We start from the raw sequence: 15,418 nt of genomic DNA, 5'->3' as shown, positions 1-15,418 counted from the left end.
GCGGGGAGGGTGGGCTCAGGGCGCAGAAACAAAGCAGGAACCCCCTGCCTCTCAGGCCTGAGTCTCTGGTTAGCAAGCAGCAGCCCGGAGGAGGGCCACCCCTGGGAAGGTGGATCTCATGGCAGGCCCTCCCCAGACCAAGGCCTCTGAGAACCTGGGGGACCTCATGCCCATGCTCCCCAAGGGGCTATTCTCTCTGACGGCTGCTGACTGACCCAAGCTGGACTACACCCGGGCAGAGCACAGCAGCCCCAAGTGCTGGCTGCTGACATCCTTCCAATCCAAGGGCATGAACACAGGTGCTCAGGAGAAACGGAACACGGGCTGGGGTCCCACGGGCTCGCAGCATGCCCAAGCCCTGAGCGACACCACAGGCACACGCAGAAACAGAGCAAGACTCCAAGAATGCTGAAGGCTCCTCCTGCCCCTCAGCCATGGTCTGACTGTGCCTGGGAGGACGCCTCAGATGGTGCTATGTGTCCTGGATGTGGGGTGGGTGGCGGCTGGTGTGCTCCTTCCTGCGGTCACAGACGCTCCAGAAGAGCAGGTCCTCCTTCTGGGGCCCGGCTGGGGCGTTTCCACTCTGCAGACAACTTTGATTTGATGGAGACACTTAGGATTGAAAGTCTGATGAGCAGCAGGCGCAGGACGGCAGGTTTCTATCGGGCTCCTGAGTGCATGTAACGGTTCTTGTCTGCCAGTAATGGTCTCCCCGGACCAGAGCCCACAGCCCGAGGACCCAGTGGCCACAGCCCAGCCCATGGGTGCGTAGCTTTCCTGGGAACAGCCCATGGGTGGCCCAGCCCCAGCAGAGGGAGGAGTGGGTGTGGTGCTGTAGCCCCTCATCAGGCAGATGCTAAAATAGCTCAGCACAGAATAAAACCTTGTGGTTAGCAAGCTTTCGCAGCAACTAAGAGACTTTTCTATTTTCATGTTTTATAATTGTCCACAAATTCTATTTTTATCCAATTTGTGGTCCACCCACTGAAGAAGAAAACAAACCCCCAAAACCCCTTGTAACTGCTCCCCTCGCACTTGCATAGACAGACATGCACTCTGCTGCAGATCCATCAGAAAACACTAAATTACTAACTTCTCACCCTGAGCAGCACCTGACGTTTTCTGTTGAGTACCATTTACTTTCTGCATCTTACTTGTTGGGGGGGGGGGGCAAGAGTTCCTCCTATTTAAACCCACAACCAGCCTCTTCCACTGGCCTTCGCTTCAACTGACATGATTTGTAGGAAATTTTAAATAGGATTTCAAGTTTTGTTAATTCCTCCAAAATGCCTCCTTCTGTGTGTAATGTCTACACATTTGACAAATACCACAGTGAGGCCCTGGGGGCAGGGTTTCCGGGAGGGGTGAGTGGCAGAGGCAGTGCCCACATGCTAAGGGCGCAGCGCCCCCATCCTACAGGAGCGCAGGGCCATCCTCAGTGGTGGTAGCAGAGCCCCTAGAGTCTGCATTGCGACGCACTGGGTGCGAGTACCCGCAGGAGGCTCCCCCACAGGCCCGGCGCTGTTGCTGCTGTGATTTCAAGAAGCGGGGCCATTGGCTGTCATTGGTCTGCTACCCGAGTCTCTCCTCCTGGGGCTGTTGGTTCCTCGCCGCAGCAGCCACCTGTGTTGGGCGCGAGTGGCAGCAGGAGCAAGAGTTACGCGTCCATTGTCCTGGGGCCCCACTGACACCAGCACCTTCACCTTCACCTGCCACGAAGGCAGGAGCCCACACTGTCCAGCTGGCACCAGGCAAGTGGGCACTAGTTGGCATCACGCACACGGCCATAGGCCCTGGCCGCCCTGACTTCCCACAAGCTCTGGGCTGCTGACCATTGCAGGACAGACAGCCTTTCCCTCCAGAGCTTGTTCCCTGGCAGGATTTCCACTTATCTAAACAGCATAAAGTAAAAATGCTAAGCGCCCTGCAGAGCACCCTTCTGATGCACCAGGGCCCACACAGGAGAGCCCGGCCCACTGCCGCCTATACCTGGGCAAGAGAGCAAACCATCCACACGCAGCCACTGCAGGGCCCCCCAGTGGGCTGGGCAGGAGGATCACAGCTTGTTGGTTACGTGTGACTATGATCCACTGTCCACGCGGTGGCAGCCTCTGTGCCCATATGCCCTCCCCATCACCACACCAAGGTGCCCCCAGGGCCCCCGTGACATATGTTCCAGCCCTAAAGCCGAGTGAAGCTCGTGCCCCCCAGTGTTGGGGTGTGAGACCAGCACCCAGAACCACCCTGACCCATGGGCAGGAGACCCCAGCCTGGCCCTGACTGCCTGTGGTGCCTCTTCCCTGGGAGCACTGAGCTCCTGGACGCCCTGGCCCTCACAGCAGGTCCTGCTCAAGGAACCGAGAAGCACAGACGGGGACAGACGCCATGCGGCGAGCCCCAAGGTGGGGAGCAGAGGGGACCAGATTGTGGGCCCAGCTGGGACGCTCCAGGCTCCGCAGAGAACCTACATTCCCAAGGCCCCTGGCCAAGAGCACACCCCGAGAACCTTGGACTTTCAGAAGGAAGGAAGCTTACAGATCGGCCCCTGGAAGCACCGTACTCCATGGCGCCTCACAGTAGCAGAGTTCACTAAGTGTTGGCCCTGGGACCTTGCGCTGGCTCCTGCCGATCTGCTGTGGGAGTCGCTGGGACGTGGGGGGGTGGACCGCCATACCTGGGTGCCGCTGGTCTGGGGCACAAGGTCTGGGTGAGAAGCGGGGTGGGGGCTGGTGGCAGCTCTCAGTCCCTTCGACCCCAGCTCTGAGCTCACAGGACGGGCAGCAACCATGGGCATGGGGGGTGGGGGGACAGGGACACCTTGCAGCCTTGTGACCACACTTATCTCCGCAGGCTCTTACAGAAAAGGTCATCAAATATAAACATTCTCATTTCAAGGTTCTATTTATTTTCTTTTAAATGTGCTAACCCAGGACACCTTAAGGAATAACTCCAGGGGTCATGTCTCCTAAGGGGCTCACAGGACGCCCTGTCTACACTGCTGCTGATGCCACCAGGAACATGGTGCAGACCCTCAGGGTCCTTTTCCACTTCCCCATCAAGTCTGAATCAAATGTGTGCCCAGGAGGACAAGGGGACAGAGGAGCATCTGTCTGGACGAGGCAACGACAAGGTCTCAGCTTGCCACACGGGTCCCAGGGTTTGACACCACCAGGGGGATGACTCACGGATGGCCCCGTGGCTCTGGGACCCCCCCAGGGGACAAGTCTCCCCCTGCAGTTCCAGGACACCCCCCCAAGGGGACAGGCCTCCCCCTCACAGCTTCGGGACCCCTGAGTGGGATTCTCACAGTCATACAAAGCCTTGGGTTACTGACTGCAGCTGACCTCAGGTGGCAGGAGGAGGAGCTACAGGGCCCCTCACTGTTGCCACTCCACACATTAGGGAGAAAATCTGGACTATCTGTGCATCCCTGGCTGATCAGAGAACCTGGGAGATAACAAACTTTTTTAAGAGACAGAGACACCGAGCCAGCTGTTGGCACGAGCAGCTGAAAACGCGTGCGCCCACGATCGGGATGGACCCCGGGGACCCCAGTACCTGCACGCTGGGGTGTCCTCCAGCCGATGCCTTCACGGCCCCCCGGCTGCCCTCCGTCTCATAGTGCGCTCTGTGGTGGGGCTTGGGCTGCACTTCAATCCTCAGCTCGTAGGGTCCTGAGCGCGATGGCAGCTGCCAGTCCAGGGCAGGGAGAGACGGGCTGAAAGGGAACACACAGTGGTTACACGCGGATGCCAAGTGCCTCCTCATCACCGCGGCACCGCGGGCCAGGCTGGCGCGTCCTGAGCACCGCCTCCCTCAGCATCTGACGTCTGACGGCTCCCGCTGGTGAGTAGGCCATGCAGTGGCCCCAGGACTGGCCGACCGCCCCTGCCTGGGGCCTTCGGGACGAGGTTCTGGAACGAGCTCGACACCTCTTGCATGCACAACCTTCGCGGACTTTCCTTCCTCAACCTCCCTCAGGACACAGGTTCCAGGACCACTGGAAAATCCTTCCAAATCGCCAGGTAAGAGCCTGACCTGAGAGCTGGAAGGCCCGGTCCTGACCCCTGGCCCCACTCACAGGCGCGCTGTGGAACGCAGTGGGGGTATGGTGGGGCCCCTGTCCACAGTGCGCTCGCCACGACCCCGGCCCAGCCCCTCAGTCCCCAGACCCCGCAAGACAAGTGAGCGCTGCTCGCTGCCAGGCTCCTGGACAAGGCCGTGGGAACACGGAAGGCAATGGCACCACAGGACGTCAGTCGCATGAGCTGGTTCATCACCATGGCGCTGGGGAGGGGCGGCCGATGTGCAGCATGTGCTGGGGCCCTGCTGTACAGACAACGAACAGGGTAATCCGCAAATGGAGCCCATTTGCCCCTGGGCACCGGGTCCTGCTGACCCTACAAGACGTGTCTGGGTCCTGCTCTCCACCAAGATACAGGTCGGGCCATTATGTCCCTGCAGCACCTGAGCCCCACCCTCGGCGCTGCCGCCTGCTGTGCGCATTCCAACTCGGTTTCAGCAAGCTAAACCCCGAGTCCCTGGGTCCGGCCGGCGTGTTTCTCCCCATGTAGACAAAGCTCAGGGATCTCTAGAGAAAATGATGCAGCATTGTGAGCAACTGGAGGGAGATGGAGCCGCGTGCGCGGAAAATCTGTTTGCCCAGGATGGGCTGGAGGGAGCGGGAAATGCCTGTGTTGCCTCTAAGCAACCACTAAGCAGCCAAATGAGACTTCTGATGAGGGATGTGCCACAGGGCAGTCAGGGCAGTTCCCGAGATGTCACTGCAAGCCCTGCATGCATCTGTGAGTGTTCTCAGAGGTAAGGGGACATCTTTTAACAAAACGAAATATGAAAAAAAAAAAAAAAAAACGAAATATGTGACTGGATACCCTGGCTTTGTAAAAAAAAAAAGAAAAAAAATCACATGTTTTCAGTGTCATGGCATGTTGCTAATGATGGCTTGATTGCCGTGTCCTGTTTCCTCACCCGCGATGAGTGCTGCCCGCTGGATTTTGGGATTGTTCTGATTTGCTGCCGCTGTCCACAGCAGAGACGCAACAGTCCCCCTATGAGGTATGGGCCACCTCCCTGGTCACTTCCTTTGCCCAGAGTCACAGCCTCCATCAATGATGGTGCACCCTGGACCCCCCTGACCCATCCCCAGACACCAGCGGGAGATGCTCAAGGGCGGCTGTAAGGACCTCACAGGCGCGGGCCTGACATGTGCTGACATTTGCCAACACTTTCTTCACTGATGCCACACCTTCAAACACACCAAATGCAATGTATTAATGCTACTTCTACGCCTCCTGTGAAAACCTCCAGAGTGCCCCAAATCCACTCGATTTCTTACAGAGTCTCACCAAAGACAGTGTGGACCCTGTGGGCCCTGGCCCAGCCCCCAGCCCGCCTGCTCCTGCACAGCCTACGAGGCCGGTCCAGTTGGCAGTCACTGTCCTTAGTACCGTCCTCTACAGCAGGTGGGATTCACCAGGTGCGGCGGGACATGCTCTCGTGGACCGCATATGGGCTGCGAATTCTCAAAACACAGCACGGGAGGAAGTCCCACAGAGGGGACTCTGGGAGGTCCGCAGCCACGCAGCCTGGGGCCCCTCGGGAACCCTCCGGGCTCGTCTTCTGGAGGCTTCTATTCTGGGGAAGAGCCTGAGGAGCTCCCAGCAAATTACTGTGGTTCTCCTGAATTCCTACAGGGTTCTCCTGACTATAATATGATGATGGGGATGGTGCCACCTTGCTCAGCAGTGTGGATGGTAAATGGGCTGCTTCACACAGACGCCAAGCTCCCCTGGGAGCCCGCAAGGGCCCAGGGGCCAACTGGCTAACAGGTCAGGGATGGTAGCTGTGGGCGACCTCTGCAACCTTCCATGAATCTGGAATTCTTATGAAACACAAAGTTTTACAAATGCCTGTTCCTGTGGCGCCTGGAAGGCTCGGGAAATCTCAGGTGGTAAGATGGAGCTGGCTCGGGGCAAGTGTCCTTGAGATGCTCTCCTTCAGCCCCTTCCGCCCTCAAGAAAATAATAAAACAAATAAATAAATCTTAAAAATGCTTGTCCTTGTGCTCGGGAAACAAATTTCATGGCCTGCACCCATCACTACTACCGTTGCCGCCAGAGGCCAGTAAGCTACTGCGACACGAGGGCCCACCGGCCCGGCAGTGGTGCCGGTCCTAAATCACTGCCGAGCGCCTGCTGTTTGCACCTCAGTACAAGGGCACCTCTCCCCCTCTGGGGGCAGGAACCCTGTCCCAGCCTTCCTGCCTCCCCTTCTGCCTGGGGAGCCGGCACCTACAGGTGGCACAGAAGCCCGGTTCCCCTGTGCTGTGCGCCCGGGACCCCACTGGCCCTGCCCTGTGCGCAGGGCAGCTGGTGTGACAGCACGGGAAGCGGGTCGCAGTCTCCCCGGGGCCTCTTCTGTGTGTGGGTGAGGCCTCCTGGGGGTAAGAAGGGGCCCCACACTCCCAGTCTGAATCACCACTGCTTGCGGAGCTGCTGCCACTGCCCATTTCCCATGAGAACTTTCAACTCTTACTGAACCTTTGTTTCCTCCTCGGAGGAAGGCGTGAAGGGTTTTTTTTTTTTTTTTTTTTTAAATGCTTAGCTCACAGCATCTCCTGACGCCTACACGTCGGTGGCCTGCTGTCCCATGGCCCCGTGAGGCCCTCCCCACCTACCACGGCCGACCTAGCAGATGCAGCCAGCATGAAGAGCTGCTCTATGGCCGTAGGGTCTCACTGACTGCTGGTTCATGCCCGGCCAAGCCACCCAGGACCGGCGCTAGCCAGGTTGGGCCCTGTCACACACCTGCGCCGAGCCATACAAACACCCTTCCCGCCTCACATCTGACATGCCGACCCACTAACAGGTGCTCAGTGGCAGACGCTGCCCTGACTGCCTTGTGGATGGAGTCACCACGTGGTGCCTGCGATTCCCTCCAATGTCTCTGGGTGAGGGGACCGGGGGCCCAGCCACTGGGAAAAGTGCTGAGACATGGGCAACTGTCCGCCCTGGAGCCCAAAGCCAACACGACTCTGATGACCCCGAAGAAGCGCTCAGCCGACATCTGGGTCCCATGGGGCAGTGGTGGTTGTGGCTAGCACTAGCACCCTGGGAGGGACCAAGGCAGTGCACAGGCCAGACCTTCCATCTTGCTAAGGCATCTCCACGACAACCGCTGACAGTAGAGGGCTGCCAACGTCTGCCTCCTGAGGGACAGCACGTGCCATTTTGCCAAAACACGAAGCCAGAATTCTGGCAAATGTCCAGATTCAGCACTAATTTCAGAAAATAAAACAAAACAGAACAGGGGATACCCAGGACAGGCGAACAGGACACGGCATGCCTTGGGGACATTGGGGGAGACCCAGTCCGGGAGGACCCTGATGGCCAATGGTACTTTACAGTCTAGGAAGGAGCCATAGCTCTGAGGGGCGCCCCGAGCTATGCCATGGGGTGATGTGCCATCTGGGCTGTGCTGCACAACAGCCACCCGGGGACTGTGCCCTATGGTACTCCACGGGAGGAGGAGGAGGTGTGCCACCAGCGCCAGCCTCGTGGGCACCCTGCAGAGCGCGGACCTGGTTGCCCTGCTCATCTGGGCATGCGGCTCGCTTTTCCCATTAACCTGCAGCTTGAACGTCTGGAGCAGAATTGAAGACACAGTAAACCTCCCACAGTTCAGCGTTCTCTTGCTCCTCACGAGCCCTGTGGCTGTTCTGAACTGAAGAGCTTGTGCCCTGCAGCCGAGGACCGTCCTGGGATTCCCAAGGCACTGTGCCCACGCATTGGAAAGCTCATTTTCCACACAAGCCAGAGTGGGGATCTCCATCACCCCCAGTGTGAGGGTTTCTGGCCGGGGCCAAAGCCCAGAGGGGAGGCAGGTCTCCTGAGTCAAGGGTTTGGGTAAAATCCCTTTGCTTCCGAGGTTTCCAGGCCCACGTGGACTTATCACGTAGAAGGAAGCTGTAAAGGCTTTTACAAGTCCTATTTTCCTAAAGCAGCTGAAGCCATAAACTCTGAACCTGGCAGGACCCAGACTTGCCCAAACCAACGACAATCCCACCTGAAGGAAAGGGTGTGACCTCAATCCTAATGCCGTGGGTTCTCAGGGTTGCGGCCAAAGGCCTCCCCACTGCCCGCTGTTTGTTTATTTTCCAAGAGGTCATGGGTGCGGTTATCAGGCCGGGGTGGGGGCGGGGGGCATGGGCACCGAGCTGTGGGCAGGGATGGGCCTGGACCACACAGGAGCCTGCACAGGCCCATCTGGCTCCAGCCCCCAGCTCTGGGCCACAGGTCAGCCTTCCTGGCGAGGACTTCCCTGAGTTGTGTCAGGAGGCCGCAGGCAGGTCCACCCAGGGCAGAGCCCTGAACAGCGATCCAGCAGGTGTTCCCGGGGCACATCCTCCCTGCCAGGGCCTGCCGTTCCTAGGGGTCCCCTCCCATCTTGCCACAGGTCGCCCGTCGGGGAGGAGCTGCAGGGACAGGACTGGGGAATGGACCCCGTGCAGTGCCTCATCCCTGGGAGCCCTAGGGGCAGCTTTGGTGGGGCACCCCCTGCCTGCCCTATGCCCTCCAGAACAGTGCAGACCCCTCCTCCCTACAGCTAGATGCACGAACCCCAGACGTTCCCTACAGTTCAATTGGGCGGGCGGCTCAGTGAGACAGGGAGCAGGAGCTTCTTTGTCCAGAAACCCAGGCTCACCCCAGGCGGGCTCCAGCCTCACCCAAGACACTCTGTGCCCCACCGTGTTGTTACCTCGGGCCTCCGCCAGGGCCTGGAATATGCAGACGCGGCAGGGGGTGGGGCACCAGGGATCAGGGCCGAGGCGGGGCTGCGTGGCCGGAGGGGGACGTCCCGGGGGGACCCTGCACTGCTCCACCGGCTGTCCCCCATGGGGCAGGAGCCTGCACATCCAGAACTGCCCTCCGGAGCCCCGAGCGCTGCCTCCCATCCCCCACAGTGAGCTTGTGGAGCACCCAGGCCTGCATGCAGACAGCACTGCCACAGACAGGTCACGGACATGCAGGAGCCCAGACTCCAAGTCCACGCAGCCGTACGGAGCAGAAAGGAGGTGTGAAGCCGAGCCTCCACGCAGGCGCTGGGACGGCCCAGATACCGCCAAGGTCACCTGATCCACGTGGTTCCCACAGGGACTGCACCAAAGCCCGCATATTCACTTGTCGGAACCGTTCTTTTTCTAACGGGAAGTTTAAAGCAAACTCAGTGGTTCAGGATGTGACTCAAAATCATCCATGGGATGCATCCAAGTGAGGGTCCTGCTCCCCAGGCTGCAGGCACCCTGACACCTGCAGCTGGGGCAGAGCCCCTGTGCTGCGGCCACAGGAAACCCCGTGCCCATGGCTGCCTCCCCAGCCCCAAGGGGTCCCAGGGCCTCCATGCTCCTGCTGTGGCCCTTGTCCCTTTTCTACCAGTGACATGAGAGGCAGCGACTGCACCCTACGTCCTCTGTGGCCCCCACCACAGCCCCACACCCACCGCCCTCTTGACCAGAATGCACACCCCCACCTGGAAGAGGAGGAGCTCGGGGCCCTGGGACGAAGGGCAGGCCAGCAGGCGGGCCCTGGCCCACTGGGTCCCAGAGCCCAGAGACCTCCAGGGATTAGGCTGCTCTCAGCCACGGCCCTACGGGCCTCAGAGCTTCTTACTCTTTCAGTGTAGATGTGGACGTCTCTACCTGCCTTGTTTTCTCGGGGCCGCGGCTTCACCCAGAAACACACCCGCCCCACAGCCCACGGGAGATGGCCCACCGGGCACTGCCCATCCTGAGGCTAAGCAGCCCAATGCTGTGTGTCACCCCTTCCATGTGCTATCCTCAGAGGAAAGCCTCCGAGTAGACACCCACCCTGGTGGGTCTGTGGTCACAACCCCCCACATCTGCGGGCGTGTCCCCCCAGCCAGGGCTCCTGACACAGCCAGGCACCTGTGCACACAGGGTGGGCATGAGCAGGCCGAGGCAGTGCGGGTCCGACTCCATGGTAATTCCCACACTTGGATCAGTCTGTGAAAGGAGCCACGTTTCCCATCTCAGTGGTTTGACTTAATGTCAGGACTCAAGCTATTCCCGTCCCCAGGAACACTCAAGGACCTGTCCCTTGCTCCTTCCTCAGTTAATAATGGATGTTCACAACCTCACGTCAAAGGGAGACCTGGGGCCACATCCTGCACACACATCCTGGGAAAAGCACCAGGGAGGTTGAGAAGAAGCCTCCTGGCCTCCTCGCCTCCCACGCCCACTCACTGAGCCACAGCCATCAGGTCAGGACACACTCGGGGCCCCCAAGGCTCAGCCATGAGCTCTGAGCCAGAAGGAGCCACATGGGCAGGAGACGTCTGTCCCTGTGCAGGGATTCAGAGCTCAGGCTTTCTCACCATGTCCTCCTGTGGCAAGCAGTGCACATGTGCCCACCCCCAGCCTCACAGCCTCCCCCACACACACAACAGCTGCCTCAGCAGTGGGGTGAAGACTGACCTGGGAAGCTGGTTGTTACCACTGGTATCATCATCACCATAGAAAACTCCTTTCTGAAAACGCTTAAACTAGAGAGCTTATGACTCTGGTTTGGCGGGGTAGTGACTCCAGTACGTCACTGCGATTTCTGTGCATTTCCCACACTTTAGGAACAGAGGTATCATCCTGTTAATTCTAAAACAAATTTAAACTATAGAACTATGAAGCCCTATCAAATGCTGTCATTATGTCTTTAGCTGCAGCAAGGGTGACCTTTCCTCTCTGATTGCTGCAGGCCATAGGATGCCCTGCACAGAGGGGTCACCGTGAGGCCATGTGGACAAAAAGACCCCAAAGGGAAAAGACCCCACAGCACCCCAAGTTCTGGGAAAGGCTAGCGCTGCACACTGTCATTAAAAATCTCCTTTTCCCGGCAGGACGGATGTCAAAGTGCATCCAGCGACAGGAACAGCAGGTTTGTGACAAAGTCTCCACCCAGATTTAGAGGGTGTTAAAAACCCGGCCCTGGGGCTGCACCTGGAGACCCTGCTGATGCCCCAGGCGCTGGCGGGACGGGCAGGAAGCCTGGTGGGGCCGCCCCTCCCACGGGGCCCCTGCTGTCCTGGGCACCAGCACATGGGACCGCACGGCGCTGGCACGAGGGACCAGGAAACACATTTTGTGCGGAACCGAAACAGGGGGAAAGGTCAGCGTCCAACCCCCGAGGCAGCGGGGGGCCCTCGGGTTTTGTTTGTTCACTGAGCGCACAGGAATGTCGGACCCCCAGGAGCTCGCGGGGAGACCCCAGGACCAGGCAATGGCTGCCAAAGCCCTGAGCGGAGTCAGGCGCCTGTGGTCCACACCCAGGGCCTGGGACCACCAGGGGAACCCGAGTTCCCATAGGCGCCCTGCGAGCCTCTCAGAGGAGGTGGTACTGGGGCTGCTGTGAAAGCATCCTGCCGTCTTGGCAGATGCAAAGCTGGGGGTTTGGGCTGAACTGAGTCGCCAAAATTCAAGGGTTGGAGTCTCAAACCTGGGACCTCTGAATGTGACTGTATGTGGATGCCGGGTCGAGTTAGAGCGAGGTCACCAGGTGGGCCCTGGCCCAGTGGCAGTGTCCTTGTCAGCAGGGGACTTCTGGACACGGATGCAGCAGAGAAGAAACACAGCAGCCATCCCTAAGCCCCGGGGACAGGCCTTGGAAGGAGCCAACCCACCAGCGCCATGACCTCTGCCCGCGGGAAACTGGTGTCAACGGCCCGGCCTGTGGCATCATGACGCAGCCCAAGTGTGGACCAACACCCAGGGCGACTGGCACGGTCACACTTTCCCCAGGCCACGGTCACCTTACGACCTGTGTCTTGACCCCGGAGTCCAGGGGGTTCTGGTATGGGTGACCACGGCCCTCATGGGCCATGAAAACGCAGGCAGTCATAACTGGCACTGCGCCAGCCTGTGTGCGTCAGGTAGTTAGTTACTTTAGGAATATTCTTACATTTACTTGAAAATTATTAAGAGAGGGGGTGCCTGGGTGGCTCCGTCAGTGAAGCCTTCAGCTCAGGTCATGACTTCAGGGTCCTGGGATCGAGTCTCAAGACGAGCTCCCTGCCCAGCGGGGAGTCTGCTTCTCCCTCTCCCTCTGCCCCTCCTTCCGTTTGCCTGCTCATTCTCTCGCTCTAATAAATAAATGAAATCTTTTAAAAAATCATAAAGACAGTATAAGGGCATAAACAAATCTTTGAATTTTTTAAATGCTTCCAAATGGGTTTTTAAGTTCCCCTGTTTATGAATTAGAGCCAAATGGTGAGACACACTTGTTTTGATGATAACTCTGAGCACAGTAGCTTCCGGAGCTGAGTATGGAAAGTCGATGTTGGGACAGGGATGTGGACACATCTTAACACAGGTCAAGAAAAATCAGTGCTGATTGTTTTTTCTTAAGTGGCTCTGAGTACACATGTTGTTCTGCCAGAAAGGGGGCTTCGCCGGCCCACTGGTCAGACTCACGTGGTTTTTTTTTTGCCACCACCTCTCACAAGGTTTAGTTGGCTTTGCCCAAAACTACAACTCAACTACCCCCACCCCCACCCCCACCCCCCACCCCCCGCTGCTGCCCCCGCATCGCATGCATAGCTCAGAGCGGAGCCCAGCACACAGTGTAGGGAGTGCCTGAGCGGGAACCGGTGGGGCTGATTTCCTGGAGCTGCTTCCATTGGCACCACCAACAAAAAGGGCCAGGAAATCAAATGCCGAGTCCGCGACACTCGACAGCATGCAGAAGCATGTGTGCAGCTGCGTGTGCGTCCCGGGGGAGGGGGGCACAGCCGACACGCCATGGTTGCACCCTGCCACGGGAGGCACATTTTCATGCCTGATAAAAATCCTGGAGCAGAAAGCCTGTGCCAGGGGTCATTAGAGGCCCACCTGTTGGGAAAGCTGTTTAGTTAAAAATAAAAACAGTAGGCTGGATAAGTGCACCCGGTGGAGGGGCAGCAGCCACACTCCGCCGGAAAGAAACAACAACCCAAGCCTGGCGCTTGGGGCCTGCATGAGCCCTCCATCGTCAGCCAGCGGGGAGCGCGTGCCATCCCCAGGGACCGGGTGGCCGTGTTGTGCTGCGATCGCGGGCAGGGCTGCCCAAGGGGACCGGGTTTGCGCTCCAGGGAATTGCTGAGCAGAGGCCCCATCTGCATGTGTGCTGGTGGCAGCAATTAGGCAGGACAAAGGAAGCAGTTGAGCAGTGGAGGCAAACACAGGAGGAGGGGCATTTGGTTTTGTTAAAAAACAAACAAAACAAACAGAAGCCTGCGTGCATGTGCATGTGAGCCCTCATTAGGGGCCAACGGGTTCCCCCCTCATCCACGCAACTGGAGTCCTCCCCCAGCACTGAGAACATGGCCTAGTTAGGACACAGGACCTGCAAGGGCATTACTGGTGAACACCAGGTCTTCAGGGTGTCCTCAGAGACAGCAGGTTTGGACACACACACACGAGGAGGGGACACCACAACACGATGGCAGAGGGAAGGATGCCCCGAAAGCCAGGGGATGCGATGCCCTGAGCACGCCCAGGTGGCAGGGGCCCCAGAACGACGCAGCCCCCCTGGCAGCCTGGTAGGGACCTCCACCCCCTGCCGCCCCCTGCAAGCTCCGTCCCTGCTCACCTGGCAAATGACGTTGGGGACCTGGGCCTGGCCCACTGGTATGGGTGCTGCGGCACCGACAGGTACTGGTCACAGAAGGCACCCTTGCGGATATGTTGGAAAGATGTGAACTCTTCGGGCAGGAACTCGGCCGTGGGCGGCGTGCTCCCCAGGTCCTCACCAGCCGGCTCCACTTTGAGGGCCACGGAGGGGCAGTGGTCTGGGGCGGTCTTGCGTGCCTTCACAGGGACGCCGTCCAGCTCCAGGCTGTTGTCGGTGGTGAGGGCGTTGATGGCAGCCACGATGGCTGAGCTGGTGTACTGCGTGCTGTTGCCCAGCCAGGTGTCATCAGTGATGCTGACCCGTGGTGAGCTGTGCGGGGACGGCGTGGGTGAGTGGTGTGGGGAGCAGGACAGCTGCCGGCCGTTGAGGCCATACTTCCTCTTGTTGCAGGGGGACGAGGGCCGGGATGTGCGGGCCCCCAACCAGCTCTCCTCCGTGACGCTGGTGCGGGGCGAGGTGGAGGGCGAGTGTCTGGGGGAGCTGAGCAGGCCGCAGGCCCCCAGGCCCCGGGGGAAAGCCTCCTCAGGGTCTGTGGTCTTGGGGGACACACAGGGCGACTGCCATGGGGACGTCTGCGGGGACGCGTAGGGGTAGGAGAAGTTAGACTCATAGGATGAGGCCTCTGAGTTGCAGCTGCGTGAGGACAGGCTGCTGGCCGGGCTGAGGCACGAGGGGTCCCGGTAGGCCTCCAGGTTGGGCAGGTTCAGGGTGGCTGTGGAGGGGGGCCGCTTGGAGCTGGGAAGGACGTCTTCCACCTCCACGTCGTGGAAAAACTGGCTGTTACTGTGGTGCATGCCCAGGTACGAGGTGATCTCGATGCGAGGACTCTCCAGGGCAGGGGCCCCATTGGGCCGGACGTGGCCGGAGGACAGGAAGTAGCTGGAGGGCCCGGTGTCCACAGCCCCACCATAGCCCGGGGGCTGGCTGGCCGCGGGAGCTGGCATGCCCGGGCCCGAGGTCTGCAGGTCGTGGCACGGAGCTGGCAGTGATGGGTGAGCCGGGCCAGGAGGCAGAACAGAGCTGATGCTCGACGGTGCATAACTGTAGTGCTCTGCAAACGGGCAGAAGGGAAGATGGCGTGAGGCGCCAGTCACCAAAAAGGACACGCACTGCTCCGTGAGCCCAGCGGCACCGACAGGCCAGCGGGTCCCAGCTTGTCCTGGCCCACCCTCCCTCCCCTGCTGCTGGTGCTCGGGCTCCCATCGCCCCCACGCCGCCGCCACGGGCTCCCACCGCCCTCCCTCTACTCAAAGACTGCCTGCCCAGATCTCAGTCCCCAGCCGCACCCGGTGTCATCCTCCCTGGGTTATCTCTTCTTCAACATGTAGCACCACTGACATCCACCATCTCTGACCAGGAGAAACTAACTTTGCCTGCCTTAGTGTACTTGCCTTCATGGCTGTCTTCAGAGCCTAAGCCTGTGCCTGACAAACAGGTGGAGACGGATGGATGGGCCCGTGGGTGGATAGACGGGTGAGTGGGTGGGTGGAGGGGTGGATGGGTAGAGGGATGGGTGAGTTCCAGCTACAGGAACCTGGACATTTAAAGAGGTTTAATAACCTAATCACTGACAAGGTGCCTTAACCACTTGCTACAAAGAAAACACCTCAAGGACCAGATAGAAGCACAGGTTTTGGGGTCACTCTCATGTAAATTCTGATGCTAGTTCATGGCCTAGTGATCCTAGTTTCAAAAAAAAAAAAAGCCTAGAACATCACTGC

The 15,418-nt window shown here is 59.2% G+C and overlaps 1 protein-coding gene across 6 annotated transcripts in view; it reads right to left on the bottom strand.

The window, feature by feature from the left end:
• The window catches only part of NFATC1 (nuclear factor of activated T cells 1), a 96,939-nt gene that overhangs the window by 68,374 nt on the left and 13,147 nt on the right, over positions 1-15,418 (bottom strand). For all 6 annotated transcript variants that reach the window (XM_041739644.1, XM_041739649.1, XM_041739647.1 and 3 more), the window contains exons 2-3: positions 13,656-14,748; positions 3,559-3,718 (exon numbers count right to left, since the gene is read on the bottom strand). In XM_041739644.1, coding sequence (XP_041595578.1) covers positions 3,559-3,718; positions 13,656-14,748 — 1,253 coding nt within the window. The remainder of the gene's footprint in view (positions 1-3,558; positions 3,719-13,655; positions 14,749-15,418) is intronic.

The sequence above is a fragment of the Vulpes lagopus genome, chromosome 24, assembly GCF_018345385.1.
Source record: "Vulpes lagopus strain Blue_001 chromosome 24, ASM1834538v1, whole genome shotgun sequence".
Lineage (NCBI taxonomy): Eukaryota > Metazoa > Chordata > Mammalia > Carnivora > Canidae > Vulpes > Vulpes lagopus.
Note: the sequence above shows the minus strand (reverse complement) of the source record. Positions and strands in the feature narration are given on the sequence as shown.